General features: G+C 45.6%; 1 protein-coding gene across 1 annotated transcript in view; it reads right to left on the minus strand.

The window, feature by feature from the left end:
• The window catches only part of SOS1 (SOS Ras/Rac guanine nucleotide exchange factor 1), a 487,602-nt gene that overhangs the window by 60,023 nt on the left and 404,154 nt on the right, over positions 1-23,425 (minus strand). The window contains exons 15-17 of the mRNA XM_063918018.1: positions 15,668-15,787; positions 2,293-2,455; positions 1,812-1,929 (exon numbers count right to left, since the gene is read on the minus strand). Coding sequence (XP_063774088.1) covers positions 1,812-1,929; positions 2,293-2,455; positions 15,668-15,787 — 401 coding nt within the window. The remainder of the gene's footprint in view (positions 1-1,811; positions 1,930-2,292; positions 2,456-15,667; positions 15,788-23,425) is intronic.

Genomic DNA, 23,425 nt, shown 5'->3' on the forward strand with positions numbered 1-23,425 from the left:
TGCTAATTTTTCATTTGCTATTCTGCTAAGCTAAGATACACTCCCAGAGGGCGGCGGCCTAGCGTGTGCAATGCTGCTAAAAGCAGCTAGCGAGCGAACAACTCGGAATCATACCCATTCTCTCTTCTTTTGTTTCTTAGGAACTAAATGCATTTTTTGTATGATTATTGCGTCAATTTATTGACTTTTATTAAATATAAGCCACTTTCACGATCATGCCATGCAGAGACACAATTTAAAACAAAAAAACATTTAATATATATGATATAAGACCTTTTTTTAATTTATTAATTTGTAGGTTCCTTATATTGACATCTGCTTTAATCTAGATTTAGAAAATTAGTGCAACAAATAGTGCCTGTACGCTTTCCTCTTTAGCTTATCAATTCACTAGAATGCAATGACTTCACTGAGACGAAAAGGTTTCATCAACCTAAAAAAGGACTGCCTCTACAGTGCAAGTATAATTATATTTATATGATGCCATGCAGAGTATGAAGCATTTGACAAATCCTGAAGTATAAAGCAATGCAAATTAGAAATAGGAGAAAATAAAACTCAAAGAAATTCTCGCTCCAAAGAACATGTTACCTAATGAGTTTTGGAACAGAGACGGCACCTTAAGGCTGAGTAACAGAGCTGAAGTTTGGTATAAAAGTACCAAGTGCCATGGCTTAAGCTGTGGAAGTGGCTGTAAGCGACACAGGCATAGCCAGAGCAGCGCTGTCCTTTTGATTTAAGGGTGGGTGCACAATGTAAGACGTCAGGCTGATGCGCCATCGCAAACGATGGGGGTCATTCCGAGTTGTTCGCTCGTTATTTTTTTCTCGCAACGGAGTGATTAGTCGCTAATGCGCATGCGCAATGTCCGCACTGCGACTGCGCCAAGTAAATTTGCTATGCAGTTAGGTATTTTACTCACGTTTTTTTCTTCGTTCTGGTGATCGGAGTGTGATTGACAGGAAGTGGGTGTTTCTGGGCGGAAACTGGCCGTTTTATGGGAGTGTGTGAAAAAACGCTACCGTTTCTGGGAAAAACGCGGGAGTGGCTGGAGAAACGGAGGAGTGTCTGGGCGAACGCTGGGTGTGTTTATGACGTCAAACCAGGAACGACAAGCACTGAACTGATCGCAGATGCCGAGTAAGTCTCGAGCTACTCAGAAACTGCACAGAGATGTCTTTTTGCTATATTGCGAATCTTTCGTTCGCAATTTTAATTTGATTCACTCCCAGTAGGCGGCGGCTTAGCGTGTGTAAAGCTGCTAAAAGCAGCTTGCGAGCGAACAACTCGGAATGAGGGCCGATATATCGTAAGTGCAAACACACTGTACGATGTATCAGTGGTGCTCGCATCCACCCACATCCCGTAGCAAGCAGGGCTGTCACATATCTTCTGCTCTCAAGTGCAGAACAAAAAAGATATGTGACGTGGTATACCCGCGGGAGTGCGCATCGTATACAATATTACCCGTACACACTGTACGTCGGCTTGTATGATATATCGGGTGCACATCGGACAGTGTGTACATAGCCTAAGACGTAGATTTCACTTTTCATTTGATCTATTTACAAAACTGAAAAATAATGTTCCAATGGATAATGCTTTTCTCTTATTTCTACAGATCAACACAGATTTTGTTTTTATTGTCTGGTAGAAACATTAAATAAAAATTGCAAAATAATAAACCTATAAATTAGTATTATTTACCAATACATCAAGCCAAATTCAAGCGTTGCTGTATATACTGTAGTACATCCTGTTTTGTACTTCAATAAAACATTGTTTGAAACAATTACAGAAGAGATGCTTACCGCAGAAAGGCACACATGGTGGATTAATTGACCTGAGTTTAGCCAAATATTTCTTTTGGTGATCTTCACTCAATTCATGAGCTTCTTCTAGAATCTTCCTTTGGCGACTTGGGACTTGCTGTGGAAACATAAATAAAACAGCAGCACATTAGCAAACAGTAAATGCAGGCACTGCAATATTTGATACGGTTTTCTTTCCTTCTTTTGGAATTGACCATGGCAAATCAAATCTAATATTAGTTTGTTTACATAAAAAAACAATAAATAAGTAGAAGAAAACAATAAAATCCTATTTCTTGCCCATGCAGCTTTACCAGATATTCTTGTATACACAGTTGATATCTCTCTTCTACAGAAAATAGTTAATAAAATTATTGTGGTTAAAAGAGGAGGTGCGAACACAACATTCTGTTTCTCATTCGGGCAACTAAAAAAAAAATGGGCCAGGTTCAGATTAATTATCAGAGTATCTAACACTCACCTCAAATGTGTTATCGAGCCTGTAAATTGGTGAGGAGTTCATGGCACTTACGACTTCAAGTACTCCATTAAAGTTGTTTAGCTCTTGAAAGACCTGAAGAATTTCAATTATACGACTCACAACAACCACTCGCTCTTCAAGGTTTTCCGTTTCTACAATACATCTGTAGGGTAATGGAGAAAAGAAAAAAAATGTTTCTTGAAAATATTTGTAAGTTAGAAAGAGAGACAAAATTGATAGAACCTGTATGTCAAGTTCTTCTCTTCTGTTATGGATACACTATTCCTATCTCCTCTGATCACAGAAGCACAGCTGTCCCACTGGCGACCAGTGCTGCAAACTCACCATCTACCTTTCCTTTCCTGCCAGACAGGCTTTCAAGCATAAGCCTTTGTCTGCAGTCATTTCAGTGAAGAGAGCAGGCAGTGACAGCTGAGAGAAACTCATCACCATTTATTCAGCAGCCAATCAGGAATTACAAAACATCCCTCCAGTGATTGGATGCTAAGCAAGCAATGCAAGTATGGAATGGTGTCCAAATTACAATATTTCAGCTACATATACTGTAGGTATTATGGAAATATTTTCCTGACACTTCTAGAAAACAAAAAAACAAAACAAAACAAAAAATGTCGGTTATTTTAACAGTTTCAAAAGACGTTGTTTCAACAAATGAAAACTCATCATGAATGTTTTCATTGGCTGAACTCAAAGCAGCTTTATTTTGATTTACTGTCTGGAGCCTGACAGGCATTTATATTGTAATGTCAGGGGAAGGTGGGAACAGGATACTGTATTAGTGGAGGACCTTGTTGTGTGTATATAGTACTGTGTACATTAATTTACTATATTGTGTATAGTAGTGTGAGCTGCATACGATCCGTATTCTCCCACTAATGTACACCGACTCTCCTGCCTACTAATTACCTCCCCCCACTCCTACCTCCAAGATTTTGCACGTGCTGCTCCCTCTCTCTGGAATTCTCTACCTCTCCCCATCAGACTCTCCACCTCTTTACAAAACTTTAAATGGGCTCTCAAGACCTACTTCTTCACCAAACCCAGCCAACTCTCCAAAGCCCTCTGTCCCATGCTCGCTGTCGACCCCATCTGTGTCATCCTTGTCTGTCTGCTCACTGTCTACCTCATCTGTGTCATCCTTGTCTCAATTCACACAGCGGTGAAGTGAGCGATCTACTAGATTGTGGCCAATCTAGTACCGTCGATAGCGATGCTCATCGATATCGGGCATACACACGGAGAGATCCGTGCTTAATTTCTAAGCAAAAGCACACATCTCCCCCCTTAAGTGTGGATGGTAAGCTTGGGTTTTGAGTATGTTTGAGTACAACAGTGGTTAGGGTGGATGTGTGCATTTACTCTTTATAATTTAATAAGATGTACATGAGCTTTGCATACAGTATGTTGTCCAGTTTGACATGTTGTACAGGTAGAACGACTAGTCAGTCAGAGTTATAGGTCACTACTGTGTGTATGTACCAATATGTACAGTACATACTCTGCTGGTAAGCACTGGCCATAGTGAGTACATTCTGCACAAAACATGGACATTAATTGAACTGCCGAAAAAACATTGGGCAAAAAAAATTGTGAAAAAGCCCTTTTTGTTAATGGAAAAATTTACTGCGGTTAATTGAATTCCTCCCTAATGGGCCCTACACACTGGTCGTGGTGTCCACGGCCAATACGGTCGACCCAGCGGCGGGAAGGGGTGGGGGGGAGATTGTCCATATTGGTTGGCATGTATAAAACGAGTCGGCAGCAACGATGAACGACTGCGGGGCTGCGCATCGTTCATCGTTGGTGCATACACACTGAGCGATATCAACGATATCTTGTTCATTAATTAACGAGATCGATCATATCGCTCAGTGTAATCGGCCAGTGTGTAGGGCCTATTAGTCTTTGAGACTGGATTTATTCATTTAAGGGAATATTATATTTCAACATACTGAAATTATATAGTATTTTTTATAGGTCAAATATACTGCCCTTTACAAAGACAATATCCTAATTTTAAGCATCAATCTATTTTAAAATCTAATTATAAAAAATAAAAGTTACTTTCACTATGATAAACCGTTGTGAACCCGAACATAACGTGTAAAGTGGTAAGAACATAAACAATATGTGCAAAACAACCAAAGTCTAATATGGTTCATATAAATACTACTACAACAATAGCAAAGGGATGTATGAAATGCAGGAAATACATTCAATTTAACTGTGCCTGATATACCAAGTTTCCAGGTATTAACGAAACGTAAACAGCTTTTCCCAAGTAGGTAATTTAACATTTCTGAACACAGTTGACGAAAACAGAAGCATTATGTTGGCAAAATACTGGCAATGGTCCATGAAGGTACTGTACACCATATAAACACTCTTAAAGGAAACACACAGTTTGATACACAATGGAAATACAGTGTTATGAACTGTTAATTTCAACATAACAGCACTCTTTCCAAAGCAGAAAAGTCTGTAAACAACTCCAAACTCAAAAAGGAAAATATAGCTTAACAGCAAAGCTTTATTCATTTGCCTAATCTCCTTTAGTATGTTTTAACAAATGTTCAATGTCTGTTTTCTTGGTTTTAACTTATTTACTGAAAGATGACAGAGTAGTCCAGTAGCCTGTATAATCCACCATGCAAGAAGTAATGACCAAAACAGTAAGAGTATAGACAGTGACCCATGCAAGTCCATTATGACAGTTATTGAAAACATATAGGGGTATATGCAATTCCGGGCGAATTGCGGCTTTTTTTCGCCCGTTTTTAAATTCGACACAATTCGACCGTCGAATTCCGGCCGGCAGGGTGCCGGAATTCGACATATTCAATAAAAAACGGATTCGACAGTCCCGCTGTCGAAAAACGGACCAATTGACGGATAAGTGCGTCCTAGATTCGACTTTTCGGACGGCACAAAAATGGTTAAAAAACCCTAAAGAAAATTGCGTGGAGTCCCCCCTCCTAAGCATAACCAGCCTCGGGCTCTTTGAGCCGGTCCTGGTTGTAAAAATATGGGGGAAAAATGGACAGGGGATCCCCCGTATTTTTAGAACCAGCACCGGGCTCTGCGTCCGGTCCTGGTGCAAAAAATACGGGGGACAAAAAGCGTAGGGGTCCACCGTATTTTTAACACCAGCTCCGGGCTCCACTAGCTGGAGAGATAATGCCACAGCCGGGGGACACTTTATACCGGTCCCTGCGGCCGTGGCATTAAATCCCCAACTAGTCACCCCTGGCCGGGGTACCCTGGAGGAGTGGGGACCCCTTAAATCAAGGGATCCCCCCCTCCAGCCACCCAAGGGTCAGGGGTGAAGCCCGAGGCTGTCCCCCCCCATCCAAGGGCTGCGGATGGGGGGCTGATGCCTTGTGACAAATCAAAGAATATTGTTTTTTGCAGAAGAACTACAAGTCCCAGCAAGCCTCCCCCGCAAGCTGGTACTTGGAGAACCACATGTACCAGCATGCGGGGGTTAGACGGGCCCGCTGGTACCTGTAGTTCTCCTGCAAAAAAAAAAATACCCAAATAAAAACAGGACACGCACACCGTGAAAGTAAAACTTTATTATATACATGCCGACACACACATACTTACCTATGTTCACACGCCGACTCTGTCCACGTCTCCAAGTAGAATCCGGGGTACCTGAAAATAAAATTATACTCACCTAAATCCAGTTGTGTCCTGTTCTTTTTTTGTAATCCACGTACTTGGCAAAAAAACAAACCGCATACCCGATCCACGCACTGAAAGGGGTCCCATGTTTACACATGGGACCCCTTTCCCCGAATGCTGAGACCCCCCGTGACTTCTGTCACAGAGGGTCCCTTCAGCCAATCAGGGAGCGCCACGTCGGGCTTCACCCCTGGCCCTTGGGTGTCTGGAGGGGGGGGGGACCCCTTGATTTAAGGGGTCCCCACTCCTCCAGGGTACCCCGGTTAGGGGTGACTAGTTGGGGATTTAATGCCACGGCCGCAGGGACCGGTATAAAAGTGTCCCCCGGCTGTGGCATTATCTCTGCAGCTAGTGGAGCCCGGTGCTGGTGTTAAAAATACGGGGGACCCCTACGCTTTTTGTCCCCCGTATTTTTTGCACCAGGACCGGACGCAGAGCTCGGTGCTGGTTCTAAAAATACGGGGGATCCTCAGTCAATTTCCCCCCCCCCGTATTTTTACAACCAGGACCAGCTCAAAGAGCCCGAGGCTGGTTATGCTTAGGAGGGGGGACCCCACGCATTTTTTCTTTCTTGATTTTAACCCATTCCCACTGAAAACCATGCTCTCTCTATTTTAGTCAGTTAAAAAAATAAATATTATTTTAAAAAATATATAAATAATAGTTGTGTCTCCTAATAGACAAACCATAGTACCTAATCCCTTCTAATATAAATAGATATGCTATTAGCAATAAAAAAAAACACAAAAAAAACATGTTTTTAAAATGTTTTATTAGATTCCGCAAGCAAAGTGAGGCGGAATGAAATTGACAAAATTATTGTCGAAAAGCACTGTTGTCGAATCGACATTCTTCAATTGAATATACTTTTGTCACATTTTTACCATTGCAGACTGTCGAATTTCAAAAAGTCGAATCTGAAAAGTCAGTTTTTTTTGTCGAAAAGTACTGTATTGCATTGTCGAATCTTTTTTTTGTGTCGAAAATGCCCCGTTTTTCGACATTTGCGGCAATTCGACCGCAGTTGCATATACCCCATAAACTAAATTTAACTCATTTAAATCAAAACTTGAACATTTGAATTCTGCATGACAAGGATCATCTATCCATAACGGGAGCAATACAAAAAATGTGCCCTCCACTAACTGATGATAAAAAACATGTATTGACAAGTTGTTTTAAATGATAACATCATGCACATTTATATTAAATGTTAAATGATATGTTTTCTTTTAGAACATATAGTTGCTTGCGCTTAATCACAATAATACTAAGGCAAATGGAAAATGCCTTATAGAATTTTAGAATATAGCTGCCAGTGCTAGTATATACTCTAATGGCCCATACACACGGTGAGATTTGGGCCCTATCCGTTTGATAGATAGACAGTGTCTAGTTAGACAGTCAATAGATAGACACCATATATTAGACAGACATTAGGTCGACAGGGTCAAATGGTCGACATAGAAAAGGTCAACAAGTCAAAAGGTCGACGGGTCAAAAAGGTCAACATGGTCAAAAGGTCGACATGAAAATGGTCGACATAAAAAAGATAGACAAATATTTTGTTTTTTTAATGTAACATGTTTTTGGATTATTTCATACTTTCTCTATCCATGTCGGCATAGAGTTGGTTATAAACCTTGTGGCGAGCGCAGCGAGCCACCGTGCCCGAAGTGTGGCGAGCCCCGCGAGGGTATGCCTTTCTACAATTGTGGGTCCCAGATGACAAAACTATCCACACAAACCACAAAAATGCAAAAAACATGGGGTCTACCTTTTTCATGTCGACCTTTTGACCTGTCAACCTTTTGACCCTGTCGACCTTTTGACCCTGTCGACCTAATGTCCATCTAACATATGGTGTCTATCTATTGACTGTCTAACTAGACACTATCTTTCATACCGGAACCGATTTGGGCTATGCCCGATTCTCACTATGTGACAGCGGCTAGGTCGGCACATAATCAGTATCGTAAGCACACTCATTATGTGCTTGCGATAGTGACTATGGGGGTCATTCTGACCCAATCGCATGCTGCAGTTTTTCGCAGTGGTGCGTTCGGGTCAGAACTACGCATGCGCTGGCGCCACAGTGTGCTGGTGCATGCCAGACGGCCGAAGGCCGTCGGGCCGATACGATCTCCTCTGCCTGATTGACAGGGAGAGGCGATCGCTGAGCGGGGAGAGCACAGCTACGATCATCTCGGAATGACCCCCATCTGCGATTTTGGCTAAGTGTCAATTTTGAATATCTCTTCTATAGAGATAGTCAAAATTGACTTGCCTGCACAGTCTATCTAATCTTGCGATGACGACGGCACGGGACCGCGCATCGGCATCGAATCGGGTTCGCAAGGTGACTTTCACCTTGCGATCTGCACTAACTTTTCTTACGATTTTGACTACAGAGTCAAAATCGTAAGAAAATATCTCACCGTGTGTACACACCATTAGAATACATTAACACTGACTGTTGCATATCCATCTGGCCATAGACGGAATGGGGTTGTATTACAGCCCTGACATTTGTACGAGTGCGTGGTCGCAGCTCATGGGGGCATGGCATCAAGGCACCCTCCCCCCATATTTCTGTATGCTTGTCGGCAGAGCAGAGCTCTGGGAGGTTGTGTGCTTGGCCAACCCCCGTCTTCATGTACCGGGCAGCATGCTGGGAGACTGTGCTGCTCAGACAGCCTATCGCTGTGTAGCTGGCCCAGCCCATCAGACCATTGGCCACCTTGTGGCATTTGCCAGATGGGCAGTTGGGCCCTCCGTCTGGCAATTGCACACAGTGTGTGCGCACACACTAGGATGACATTGTAAACGATGCAATGTAGGTCCGACGGGTGATGTTGCAGACGACTCGCGGGAGTGCGCATTGTGCAATATATCGTCTGAAGATATCATTCTGAAGCGGCCGATACCGGACCTGCAGTAGCAGGATTGTACGTGATATCGCCTACTCTGTATGCACGCTAATCGATGTTACAATATTTCATTATTAGTGTTATCATATTCTCTGCTTATGTTTATACTGGACTTATGCACCTGATTACATCTTAAAGGCTGAGTTAGTGTACGGAGAACAGGTTTTGACTACCATATCCAAAATTATCAGACTGTGTGTATAAGGTGTATCTTGTGTTTAGACTTGGGTCCCATACCCAAGATATCTAATTATGGTCCGCAAATACTCCAAAATACAGAAACATTTTGGTTTACAGATTTTTACGTACTTTGGAATATTTTCATACCATAAGCTATCTTGGGGATGGGACCCAAGTCTAAACGTAACATGCATTTATGCTTCAGATGCACCTTATACACATACCCTAATAATTTTACACAATATTTGTAATAATTTTGAGCATGATTTGTGTACACTGAACCATTAGAAAGCAAAAGGTATCACTTTCTCAGTCACGCTCAAACAATGTTGGAATTTTTCATATTTCGTGATAAGCCTCTTCTACTTGGAGCTGAAGTCTTTGATGAATTTAACGGACAATTTCTTTCCCAAAAAATGCTCAGATATTGTCTTTTCTTTTTTAATAAGTGAATTAGGTGAAGAACATGTATTTAATGTTATCCAAAATGATACTAGTAAAAAATGCGATTTATGGTAAACTTAACATGGTTAAATCTTTTTCTGCGAGGTACACTGGATTCCACAGGGAATACATCGTGTGTACAGATGGATCTTGATCCGAGGCACCAACAGGCTAAAGCTTTGACTGTTCCCAGGATGCATTGCACAGCCTCCTCTATAACCCCACCTCCAGGCACTAGAGCTCAGTTTTGTTAACCAGTCCAATGCAGTAGCAGGTAAAAGACGGAAGATGTCAATCACATAGAAGCACATTCTCACGACAGGAGAAGGGACTAGCGGCTAATGCCATACAATCTCAAAGAAGCTAAGTGCGTCAGGGTGGGCGCCCTGTGGAATCCAGTGTACCTCGCAGAAAGAGATTTAACCATGGTAAGTCTACCATAAATCTCCTTTTCTGCAGCGGGGTACACTGGAATTTCACAGGGAATAAATCGGGGATGTCCTAAAGCGGTTCCTCATGGGAGGAAGCATTCTGAGGAGCGGAAGTATCTAAGGCATAGAACCTGATGAACGTGTTCACTGAGGACCACGTAGCCATCTTGCGCAATTGTTCAGTGGACGCTCCGGGGCGGGTCGCCCAAGAAGGTCCAACAAACAGAGTAGACTGGGCTTTAATAACAGCAGGAGCTAGAAGGCCAGCCTGTGCATAGGTTTGTGCAATCACCATTCTAATCCATCTGGTTAAGGTTTCTTTATTCACAGGCCAGCCACATTTGTGAAAACCAAAAAGTACAAAAAGGGTATTTGACCTCCTGAGGGAGGCAGTCCTCTCTACATAAATACGTACCACATCCAAAGACTGCTATTTGGAGGACAAACCAGAAGAGATAAAGGCGGGAACCACAATCTCTTGGTTAAGATGAAAAGATGATACCACCTTAGGTAGATAACCAGGGCGAGTTAGAAGAACTGACCAGTCACGGTGAAAAATCAGAAAGGGTGGACGAAAGGACAAAGCGCCTAAGTCCGACACCCTCTTAGCAGAGGCAATAGCCAGTAAAAACAAGACCTTAAGCGTAAGGCATTTAAGGTCCACAGACTCAAGAGGTTCAAATAGAGACTCTTGTAGGGCATTTTAAACAACACAGATCCCATGGAGCCACAGGAGGGACATAGGGGGTCATTCCGAGTTGATCGTAGCTGTGCTAAATTTAGCACAGCTACGATCATCTTCACTGACATTCGGGGGGACTCCCAGCACAGGGTTAGTCCGCCCCGCATTCAGTCCTGCCCCTGCACCCCCCCCCCCCCCCCCCGGGCACAAATACAAAAGCTTTTGTATTTGTGGAGTAACTCCCGGTGCAGCTCCTGCGGCTGGCCGGGAGTTGATCGCCGCTGCCACTGGCCGCGTCTGCGTGAGACGTCAATGGTCCAGCCACGCCTGCATTGGCCGGACCGCGCTGCCTAAACGTCGGCTTAACGCCATGACTCCACTCTCCAGCGTGAACGTCCAAATGACTGAGGAAATCCGCTTCCCAGTTGAGGACTCCGGGGATGAACACTGCCGATATTGCTGGCAGATGGCGTTCCGCCCAACTGAGGATTTTTGATACTTCCAGCATTGCCATGCGGTTTCAAGTGATGATTTATGTATGCCACCGTGGTGGCGTTGTCAGATTGTACTTGAACAGGTGGCATGTTCTATACTAGGGGCAGGGCCAGTGTTAACACATTGAACACTGCCTGCAATTCCAGAATGTTTATCGGTAGGAAAGACTCCTCCCTGGTCCATCGACCCTGGAGAGAGTATTGCTCCAACACAGTGCCCCAACCCCGCACACTGGCATCCGTTGTCAGAGGACCCAGTTGGAGATCCAGAAGGGATGGCCCCTGCTCAACTGTTGGTCCTGTAGCCACCAGCTCAGTGACAGACGACCCTCCGGAGTCAAGAAGATCATTTGAGACCTAATCTGATGAGGCAGGCCGTCCCACTTGGAAAGGATTAATCTCTGCAGAGGGTGGGAATGAAATTGAGCGTACTCTACCATGTCGAAAGCCGACACCATGAGGCCTAGTACTTGCATTGCCGAGTTTATCGACACTCTTGGGCGATCGAGGAAATATCTGACCCTGTCCTGAAGTTTTGGGACTTTCTCTGGAGACAGAAACAATCGTTGGTTGTGTGTGTCCAGTAGTGCTCCCAGGTGCACCATGCTCCAAGCAGGGACCAGCGAGGACTTTTTCCAGTTGATGGGCCACCCATGGGCTTGTAGGAATTGGACCGTCAGTTCTAGATGACCGAAGAGAACCTCATGGGAGTTCGCCAGGATCAGCAATTCGTCCGGATTCCCTGACGGCGGAGAAGAGCCGTCATCATGGGCATGACCTTGGTGAAGATTCGAGGGGCCTTGGCCAATCCAAAAGGCAGTGCCTGGAATTGATACGTGCAGGTAAGCATCCTGTATGTCCAGGGATACCATATAGTCTTCGGCTTCCATGGCCAGCACTATAGAATGCAGAGTTTCCATACGGAATTTGGATACTCTCACAAACTTGTTCAATGAGTTGAGTAAAGGCCGGAAGGACCCATTTGGCTTCGGAACTAGAAACAGGGTCGAATAGTATCCCGTGCCTCTCTGAGATAGAGGTACCGGCACTACCACTCCTGTATCCAGGAGGGATTGTACAACCAAGTGTAGAGCTTGCGCTTTTAACTGATCTGCAGGAATAACCGTTGTGCAAAACTGGCGAGGGGGAAGTCTCTTGAAAGAGATTGCGTACCCGTGAGAGACAACTTCTCGCACCCAGGCGTCCGAAGTGGTCTTTTACCAGGCCTGGGAGAACTGCAGAAGTCGGGGTCCCCAAGGGAGAGGCCCGCCCCGTCATGCGGCAGGCTTGTCTTGTTTGGAAGCAGGCTGACGGGCGGCCCAGGATTGTTTAGATTTAGGCTTAGTGGATTTGGAAGCACGAGCCTGTCGCAGATACACCTGACCCTTTGCAGAAGGATTAGTATTTGGGAGACACACGCAGTCTTGCAGCAGCCAAGTCAGTTTCAAACTTGTTCAGATCCTCCCCAAATAGAATATCTCCCTTAAAAGGGAGCACCTCCAAGGTCTTTTTGGAGTCCAGGTCCACCTTTCAGGACCTCAACCACATAATTCGACGAACCAGGATAGACGCAGTAGATGCCTTGGCCGCCATTACACCTGCATCAGAGGCTGCCTCCTGAATATAATGGGAGGCTGTGGTAATATAAGACAGATATTGTCTGGCAGTGTCAGAAAAATCCTGAGGCAGCTCATCCTCAATTGCCTGAACCCATAATAAAATTCCTTTCGCAGCTCAGGAGGCTGCCATTGTGAGTCTATGTACCGCACCAGTAAGAGAGTAAATAGACTTCAGGCATCCCTCCACACGCTTATCCGTCGGTTACTTCAGTGAGGTGAGAGGCAAAGTAGATGACACCGCAAGACGGGTGACATGAGAGTCCACCGGCGGTAGAGTATCCCACTTGTTACTTAACTCCGCAGGGATAGGATAGCGAGCTAGTATCTTTTTAGACAGAGAAAATTTCTTCCTGGCGACGACCAGGATTCCTGACGTATGTCAATTAAGTGGTCAGAATGTGGTAAGACTACCTTACCAACCTTCTGACGTTTGAACTTATCAGGTTTCTTAGACGCAGTAGTAGGCTCAATGTCATCATCTATTTGAAGAATTAACTTAATAGCCTTCACTAGGTCAGGAACATCAACCTGGGTTGTAGATTCCACATCAGAAGCAACTGTATCAGTGTCTGACAGATCAGTATATTCCCCATCCTAATCGGAAGAATTATCCGAAATATTTGTGGATTGTGAGGAAGAAATGGCCAGTTTAGATAACCCCTTGGCCCCAGAGGGGCATGGGGTAGACTTTTGTCTAACCAAGGATTGATTTAATTGTTGTAATTGGGTAGACAGAGTAAGCGACCAGGGCGGATTAACTACAGGGACAATATGTCAATGGCACTGAAGGTCCTATAGGGGATGTAAGATGTATCACAAGCGTACTCCGCATACTTGAGAACGCTGCCCAAAGTGGGTCCTGATAGATTATCCATCTATCTATCTATGGGACCCTGACGCACCTAGCCCCTCAGGGTACAGAATATAGTGATAAAGGAGATGGAATCCCGCACAACAGCTACAGGCACACTCAGTCACATGTACAATGCAGAAGTTATTACATATAAACAATAAAACTGCACTGGACTAGTAATTTACATATAAATATGTGTGAGTATAGATATAACAGTGCACAGTAGATACTCGATGTATATCACAGAAAACTTGTACCAAATATTCAGATAGCAGTACACTTGTTCTTAACTAACACGGCCTAAGTGACATGTAGAATACTTAAGTGCCTGTAAATGCACAGCGCTGATGAGACAGGCGGCTTTACAGAGGAGACAGAGCCCAGCAGTCCCGGAGATCAGCCCAGCTAGTAACATAGAAACATAGAATTTGACGGCAGATAAGAACCACTTGGCCCATCTAGTCTGCCCCTTTTTTATTTTATCCTTTAGGCAATCTCAACCCTTTTTTAACCTTAATTCTTTGTAAGGATATTCATATGCCTGTCCCAAGCATGTTTAAATTGCCCTGCAGTCTTAGCCTCTACCACCTCTGATGGGAGGCTATTCCACTTATCCACTACCCTTTCTGTGAAGTAATTTTTCCTTAAAATTTCCCCTGAACCCCCCCCCCCCTCGAGTCTCAATGTATGCCCTCGAGTTCTAATACTTCTTTTCCTTTGAAGAATGAAGATGGCGCCAAAATCTGTGTCAGGGAGTGAGGGAGAGTGAAATGCAGCTCCAGGGCGGGAACACCAGCAGTAGACGGCGCCCAGATCCGGGGGAGGGGCAATAGGTCAGCCCCTTATCCTGGTACTCACCACCGGGTACTGTGGAGCCTATATCAAACGGATTTTAGTAAATCAGACCTGTGCTCCCTTGCCCTGGTGGATATAGTGGGGTCCCTGTGCAGTACAGTGTCCACGCCAGCAGCACAGTCTGTCTCCTGGGACCGCGATTACCTCCTCCCTGACGTGCAGCCACGCGATCCTGGAGAGTGTCAGCGGTGGTGTTCCTGATGCGCCTTCGCTGCAAGTACCCTGGAACCCGGCAGCGAGAGTATGCAGCGCTGCTGGGGATGTGATGGAGCCGCAACACTGAATGTCAGACTGACATAAAAAGTGCTGCGGCCCATGAAGTCTTCTTAAAAAGCTCTTTCAGGGCTGCCTAGCGCAGCCCCATCTGTTAGTGACCTGCACTGCAGGCACCAACTTACAAACTGAGCTCCAGTGCCTGGATGCGGGGTTATAGAGGAGACGGTGCAATGCATCCTGGGAACAGTCAAAGCTTTAGCCTGTTGGTGCCTCGGATCAAGATCCAACTCTACAACCCGATGCATTCCCTGTGGAATCCCAGTGTACCCCGCTGCAGAAAAACAAAACAAAAAAACATTGGTCGGCACCATCGCAAACATTGCAACTTTCCGTTTAACCCCGGGGGCAGCCATCAGGTAGACAGGGGGGTATGGGAGGGGGGCTAATCTGCACTTCCCCAGCGGCTGCTATTGTCTGCGGTCTCTCGGAGAGCAGCAACAGAGGGGAAGTGTCCCTTCCCTGAAAGCTGCAAACAGTATGTATCTGACTGGTCGCATCCTGTGCGACCAGGTCAGATAAAGCACTTCCTGGCATGGTCGCAGCCAGGCAAATGGTTAAGCAACCGTATTCAGCTTTAAAGGGAAAACTGTAGTAGTTCTAGAGGTCTTATTACTTTGCTTCAGGTATTGTTCAGAATAATAAGTAGCTACAAATGCAACTGTATTTACAGTGCTGCTTTTTAACAAGCACTGGAGTTTAGTTTGAGAATAAAACTAAAATGTAGTGGCATAAACAGGTGCCCATATAGACAATACATGAGTATGAAGAACGGACAAATACCATTCCCTATATAATACCAATTACTAATGTTCTCGACTTATGTAAGTGGTCATAACCAAAACGTGAAGCTGCAGATAAGTAGTTAAACTGCGGAACAGGTGAAATGTGAAGCTATTAACTTACTTTTCAAACCATAAAGTGAGGTTGGTGGTGTGTCTAATCATTTTTAAGAGGTTAGGAGAGTTAATCTCTTTATCTTCTTTAGTCCATACACTACCAACAAGTTCAGAAGACTGTACAGCTCTAGGAAAAATAAAAGAATAAGAAAATAAAATATATATTTACAATTGCCACATGAAGGAATATTTTGTAAACAAGAGAGAAAGTCCAGTAAAGGCTATATCACCACAAGCAGTCTATCCCGGTAATATTTTTGCACTCTATGCTGCACTGTTAGGTCTGTGTGGCCGACAGGCTCAAAAAGTTGACACGTGGGTATTTATTTTTAATTTTAACCCTAAACCCACCCCCTAGTACCTAACCTTTCAACTGCAAACCCCTAACCCGACAAAAAAATAGGATTTTAATAACTACCGGTAAATCATTTTCTCGTAGTCCATAAGGGATATTGGGGAGAACTAGTACGATGCGGTATAGACGGGGTCCAAAGGAGCCAGTGCACTTTCAATTTCTTCAACTGGGTGTGCTGGCTCCTCCCCTGTATGCTCCCTCCCACAGGCAGTTATAGGTAAAAAGGTGCCCGAAGGTAAAAGGACATATATGAGAGAAGGAACAAGATAACAAAAGGTGGTGAAATTTACACACCAGCACACCACAACCATACAACAACCAGCAACGGCTGGTAACAATAACAGCAACAGCCGAACAGGTAACCACAGAACAAGAACCTGCAGAAAAGTCAACGCACTGAGGCGGGCGCCCAATATCCCTTGTGGACTACGAGAAAAGGATTTACTGGTAGGTATTAAAATCCTATTTTCTCTAGCATCCATAAGGGATATTGGGGAGAACTAGTACGATGGGGACGTCCCAAAGCATCCAGAACGGGCGGAGACTGCTGCAGCACTGCCTGCCCAAACTGGGTATCCTCTTTGCCAGGGTATCAAATTTGTAGAATTTCACAAAAGTTTTCTTCCCTGACCAGGTAGCAGATCGGCATAGTTGCAGGGCAGAGACTCCACGGGCAGTCGCCCAGGAAGAGCCCACTGATCTTGTAGAATGGGCCTTTAGAGACTTAGGAACAGGTAAGGCTGCCGACACATAGGCCTGTTGGATAGTAAGCCTAATCCAACGAGCAATAGACTGCTTTGAAGCAGAACAACCATTTTTCTGCGCATCATAGAGCACGAACAAAGAATCCATCTTTCTGACCCAGCTGTGTGTCTGACATAGATCTTCAATGCACGCACAACATCCAAAGTCTCCGGAGGAGCAGAAGCGTCAGAACAGGACGGGACCACATTAGGCTGATTCAGGTGGAACGCGGCGACAACCTTCGGCAGGAACTGCTGTCTAGTCCGGAGCTCCGCTCTGTTCTCATAAAAGACCAAGTAGGGACTTTTACACGATAAGGCCCCCAATTCCGAGACACGTCGAGCAGAAGCCAGGGCCAGTAACATCACCATCTTCCACGTGAAACACTTGTCTTCTATCGTCAACAGAGGTTCAAACCAGGAGGACTGTAGAAAATTCAACACCACATCCAAATCCCAGGGTGCCGTAGGTGCCACAAAAGGTGGATGCATGTGGAGTACCCCTTGCAAGGTCTGAACTTCTGGCAATGCTGCCAATTTCTTCTGGAAAATGGAGAGGGCTGAAATCTGGACCTTATTAGAACCCAGACATAAGCCCTTATCCACACAAGTCTGCAGGAAACGTCCCAAGTGAAATTCAGCAGGTGGATACATGTGTTCCTCGCACTAAGAGACATATCGCCTCCAGATATGATGATAATGTTTTGATGTCACAGGTTTCCTGGCCTGAACCATAGTTGCAATAACCTTCTTGGAAAGGACTTTGAGGGCTAGGATGTTCCGCTCAACCTCCATGCCGTCAAATGAAGACTCCGTAAGTCCAGGTAGACGAATGGTCCTTGTTGAAGATCTCTTCTTAGTGGTAGAGGCCAGGCGCCTTGGACAGACATGTCCAGAAGATCCGCGTACCACGCCCTCCAAGGCCAATCCGGGGCAAGTAGAATTGCCTGGACACCTTGATATCTGATTCGCTTTAGCACACGTGGGAGCAATAGGATTGGAGGAAACCGGTAAATCAGCTGGTACGGCCAAGGCGACGACAGCGCGTCCACTGCCCTTGCCTGAGGGTCCCTGGTCCGCGAGCAATACCAGGGAAGTTTCTTGTTGAGATGAGAAGCCATCATGTCTATGTGTGGGCCACCCCACCGGTCGATGATCTGCTTCAGAGTCGAGATAGTGATGACTCAGGAAGTCCGCCTCCCAGTTGTCCACAGCCGGAATGAAGATTGCTGACATGGCTCTTGCACTTCTTTCCGCCCCGAGAAGTATCTTAGACACCTCTCGTATGCAGGCTCTGCTTCTTGTCCCTCCTTGCCGATTGATGTACACCACTGCAGTGGCGTTGTCCGACTGCACCTGGATTGCGAGATACTTGTGCAGAGGAGAGGCTTGAATTAGAGCATTGTAGATCGCCCGAAGTTCCAGAATGTTGAGTGGAAGGAGGCTTTTGTGGGCTGACCACCTGCCCTGAAACTGCGCCCCTTGGGTGACAGCTCCCCATACTCTTAGACTCGCATCAGTCATGAGGAAAATCCAATCCTGAATTCCGAAACTCCTGCCCTCCAGGAGATTGGAGGACTGTTGCCACCACAGAAGGGAAATCCTGGTCTGAGGTGACAGCCGAATCATCTGGTGCATATGCAGATGTGATCCGGACCACTTGCTCAGGAGATCCAACTGAAACGTTCTGGCATGTAACCTCCCATATCGACCATCTTTCCCAACAATCTTATGCAAAGATGGATGGACACTCGAGAATGTCAGAACACCATGCGGACCATTTCCTGAAGAGTTTTCGCTTTTACCACTGGTAGAAACACCTTCTGGGCCACGGTATCCAGCAACATCCCCAGGAACAGGAGCCTCTGAGTTGGCTCCACGTGGGACTTCTGTAAGTTGAGGATCCACCCATGGTCCGACAGAAGATGGATGGTGTGGTAGATATAGAGCAACAAAAGTTCTCTGGATTTTGCCATTATCAGAAGATCGTACGGGTAAGGGACCACATTGACAACCTGGACCCGAAGCTGTAACATCATATCCGCCATCACCTAGGTGAATACCCTCAGAGCTGTAGACAGACCGAACGGTAGGGCCTGGAAGTGATCGTCCAGCAGGGCAAATCGCAGGTACCCCTGATGAGGCGACCAAATCGGAATATGGAGGTAGGCATCCTTGATATGCAAGGAGACCATAAATTTCCGGTCATCCAGACCCGCAATCATAGCTTGCAGGGATTCCATTTTGTACTTGAACACCCTCAAATATGGATTCAAAATGGGCCTTACCGTACCGTCCCGTTTCGGTACCACAAATAGGTTTCAGGAAAACCCCTTGCCGCATTGCGGCAGTGGTACTGGAACAATGACGTGGGACTGGACCAACTTTTGGATAGACAGTTGCCAAATAACTTGCATATCCTCCAAAGCTGGCAAGCTTGATCTGAAATATCGTTGGGGGGAAGGGGGGGGGGGGGGGGGGGAAGGAGGTGAAAGGGGGGGGGGGGGGGGGGCACTGTTGAACTCCAGCTTGTAGCCTTGAGAAACGAGCTCCCTGCTTCCACCCCAGCTTCCTCCCAAAATTTTCTACCTTCAGGAGCAAATGGGAAAGTGCACAAAAACTTTTTGAACACTTGGAATTTTTTGTCTGGATTTTTCCAGGCCTGTTTGAATAAGTCATCTAACTCTGGAAAATCAGGGAAAGTGACATTGTGCTTATTTTGCACAAAGAAAAACAACTGCTGTGCAGCGTCCTCTAGGAGGAGCTTTAACAACTCCCTTATAGCCAAAATGAGGGGTTCAATACCCAGGGCAGAATCAGGATCCCAACTAACAGGATCCGGGTCATCCCCATCATTCGGTATATCATCATCTGTATCAGACAGCAGTGCAGGCAAACCACGCTTCGGGGGAGCTGCATGGGAGAGGGGGGGGGGGGGGGGGGGGGGGGGAGAGTGCATCAGCCCCAGAAGTTAAATCTGCCACAGCTTGTTGCAGTAGCTGAGTTTTCTGCACATTTGCAGTGGGTTGAGATGACATATCAGACATGGTTTTAAGAGACCCTAACCAGTGGTGCTCTGTACCCTCTCCCCCAACCTCTTCACTAAGTTGGGACGATTGACTACATTGCTCATAGGAGACAGAGTCATTAGATAACGGCGAGTATCTGGTGTGGGAGATACTGCACAGTTTGTGCTTTCCGATATTTCACAGTAAACACAACAACATACACGTACACACAGACAGTAATAATGGAAGCTTGCCCTACTGTATGTGAGAGGAGACACAGAGGAGAGAGGACCTCTGCACATCCTGAGCTGCACAGCCCCAGTGAGGCTGTCAGCTCTGTAATTCACAGTAAACACTATCAAATACAGTCCTAATTAGACACAGGACAGTGTACACAAGCGGCTCTCCCCCTTTTGCTACACCCTGTACCAGTTTCCAGCGTGTCTGTGAGGCAGAAAACGCTGAGTGTGTGCTGCTGATGGCTTCTGTAAGCAGCGGAAGGTGACAAAAACGCCCTGGTCCCGCTCTGAGGAAGCTCTGCCCCCCCAATATTATTTATACTGACAAAGTCTCCAAGCAGTCTAAAACCTCACACACGTGTTCAGTTCTGCATTTTTGTGCCAGTTTACACACAGGGGATCTTAGCGGGACCCCACATGGAGGGTCCCGTACGCCGCGCCCATGGTCTGCCGCGCTTGAAACTGGGGACCCCCCCCTAGTGGGGCTCCCGGTGTGTACTCACCACCAATGTCACCTTCAGGCAGCGTTAGGGGTATGCGGCGTGCTGCGACAGCCAGGGCACAGTGCCCCGCTGAACAAACAGCCCCTCCACGGGGGTCCTGCAGCAGGGAAGCGGCTCTGCACCTCGTAAGGCCGGTGACCGCCCCCCCCCCCCCCCCCCCCCCCCAACTCCTACAGTGCAGGTATGCTGTTGCCCAGACAGCATACCGAAAAAAAAATAAAAGTTTTAATTGAAATTGAAGAAAACTCTCTGAAGCTGCAGAGATGTGCATCCTTTCCTGAGGGCACTTTTTTCCAAACTGCCTGTGGGAGGTGGCATAGAGGGGAGAATCCAGCACACCCAGTTGAAGAAATTTAAAGTACACTCGCTCCTTTGGACCCCGTCTATACCCCATCGTACTAGTTCTCCCCAGTATCCCTTATGGATGCTAGAGAAACATGCATTAACCTTTTTTGTGTCGGCCTAAAGCCTCATACACACGGTGTGATTTGTCCTTATGATTTTGACTATACAGTCAAAATCGCAAGAAAAGTTACACCATGTGCATGCTCTTGCTATGCCGATGCGCGCTCCCGCTGGATCAGCATCGTAAGAAAAACAGACTGTGCAGGCAGGGCAGATATTGGCCAGGTCAGATGATCATGCCTCCGGGCAGTTTTTAGCCGATATCAGCCATAAGCTGAAATCGCACCCCCCTATCTCTTCTGTGATCCAAACTACACGTTAAGATCTTTAATCTTCCAAAGATCATTTTGTGATGTAGACTATGCACCATTTCAGTTGCCCTTCTTTGTACGTTCTTGAATGTATTTATATCCATCTGGAGAAATGCGGCCAAATGCAATGCGGTGCAACTTTGCACAAATGTGTGAGTTTAGCGCTAAACTCGCACATTTTGCAAAGTCGAAAAATTTAATGGAATGCGGAAACATGCAAAGTGGCATTTTTCCTGCAAAAAATCGCAAAGACCACAAGGTTCCTACTATAGGCAATAATGGGGAATTCTCTCCCCATTACTGCCTATACGCTCCGCTTGATTGGCAGGCCATATCAGGAGGGCGCTATGACGTGTCGCTCCCTGATTGGCTGACGCGTCCACACCGGACAGAAGTCACGAGGGGTCCCCGGAATTTGGGGAAAGGGGATTCATGTGTAAACATGGATCCCCTTTAGTTGCGTGGTTTCGGTTTTTTATTTTATTTTTTAACTCCTGGATACCTACATGGAAAGAAGAGGACCAATCTATCAATCTACACTGGATTTTTGGCGAGTATAAATTTTTTTTTTTTACAGGTACCCATGGGTTCTACAGGACAAGTGGACATGAATGGCGGCGTGAGATGTAGGTAAGTATGTGTGAGTGTGCTTTAATAAAATTATTAATAAAATAATCTGTCACAGTGTCTGTCTTTATTTAAATATATTTTTTTGTTGTTGTGGAACTACAGGTAATAGTGTGCCCTTTAATGCCTCGCATGCTGGTACTTGTGGGTCTACAAGTACCAGCATGGGGAGGTGTTCTGCTGGGACCTATAGTTCCACAGCAAATGACAATATTTACGTTTATCTCTTTTTTTTACACTTTTTATGGCTATCAGCCCGCCATTCACAGCCAACGGATAGTGATGACAGCCTATGGCTTCATCCCTGGCCCATGTATGCCTGGAGGGGGGAGACCAGGGAACCTTGGTCAGAAGTGACTGGTGGGGGGGGGGGGGATGATGTGGCTACGAGGACCTATATAAAAGTGTCCCCCAGCGTAACATTACCTCCCTGGCTAGTGGAGTCCGGTGCTGGTTTTAAAAATACAGGGGACCCCTACTTCTTTTGTTCCCCGTATTTTTGGAATTAGGACCGGTCCATGAGCCTGGTGCTGGTTGTTGAAATACGGGGAACCACTACACACTCTCCCCCCCCCCCCCCCCCCCATATTTTAGCAAACAAGACCGATTCAAAGAGCCCGGGGCTGGTTATGTGGGTTTTTTTTTTGTGTGTGTTTTTTTTGTGTGTGCACGTCGGTTTGTTTTACATTTTTATAACACTTTCTTTAGTTTAACACACAGAAGCATGCACGGATCTCACTGATCTGTGCATGCTTCTGTCTAAATTTGCACCTTGTAATGCAACTCTCATTAGAAGGTGCAAATTTAAACACCAGGTTTCAAGTCTGTTTTTTCGCCAGACCTCGCATGCAGGTTGAGTTTATTTACTAAAAGCTCACACTGCAATACATTTGCGAGTTGCGCCGCCAACTGACACCTTCTCAAAGAGCAAGAAGGTGCGAGCTGGAACGGGTGCAAGAAATCGCACCGCATTACATCCCGCCCATGGTCTCCGGAACTGGACACAGTATTCCATATCAACAATTAAATTGTCAAAGTTTTGGCCCTGTTGACCTATTGATTGACTATCTATGTACTGTCTACCTACCATACGGAAACCATATCAAGTAAAGGCAGAGTCATTTGGCACACAGTTCAGTATAAATGGCTAGTATAATCAATCATCCCGGGAGTTACAATAATTGGATATAGACCGATTTCTTGAACATCTTTTGCATAATATTGTGCCATCTCTCATTGCATATTGGCTATTTCCTATTATAAGCACCATGACAAGTAAACAGCTACACAGATACATGCCGATAAGCAAACTCTCTTGTCTAAATGCCTTTAATAAATTATCTTTGTTTAAAAAAAAATAATAACAAAAAATAAGAATTTACTTACCGATAATTCTATTTCTCATAGTCCGTAGTGGATGCTGGGGACTCCGTAAGGACCATGGGGGATATCGGCTCCGCAGGAGACTGGGCACATCTAAAGAAAGCTTTAGGACTAACTGGTGTGCACTGGCTCCTCCCCCTATGACCCTCCTCCAAGCCTCAGTTAGGATACTGTGCCCGGACGAGCGTACA

Source organism: Pseudophryne corroboree, chromosome 4 (genome assembly GCF_028390025.1).
Source record: "Pseudophryne corroboree isolate aPseCor3 chromosome 4, aPseCor3.hap2, whole genome shotgun sequence".
Lineage (NCBI taxonomy): Eukaryota > Metazoa > Chordata > Amphibia > Anura > Myobatrachidae > Pseudophryne > Pseudophryne corroboree.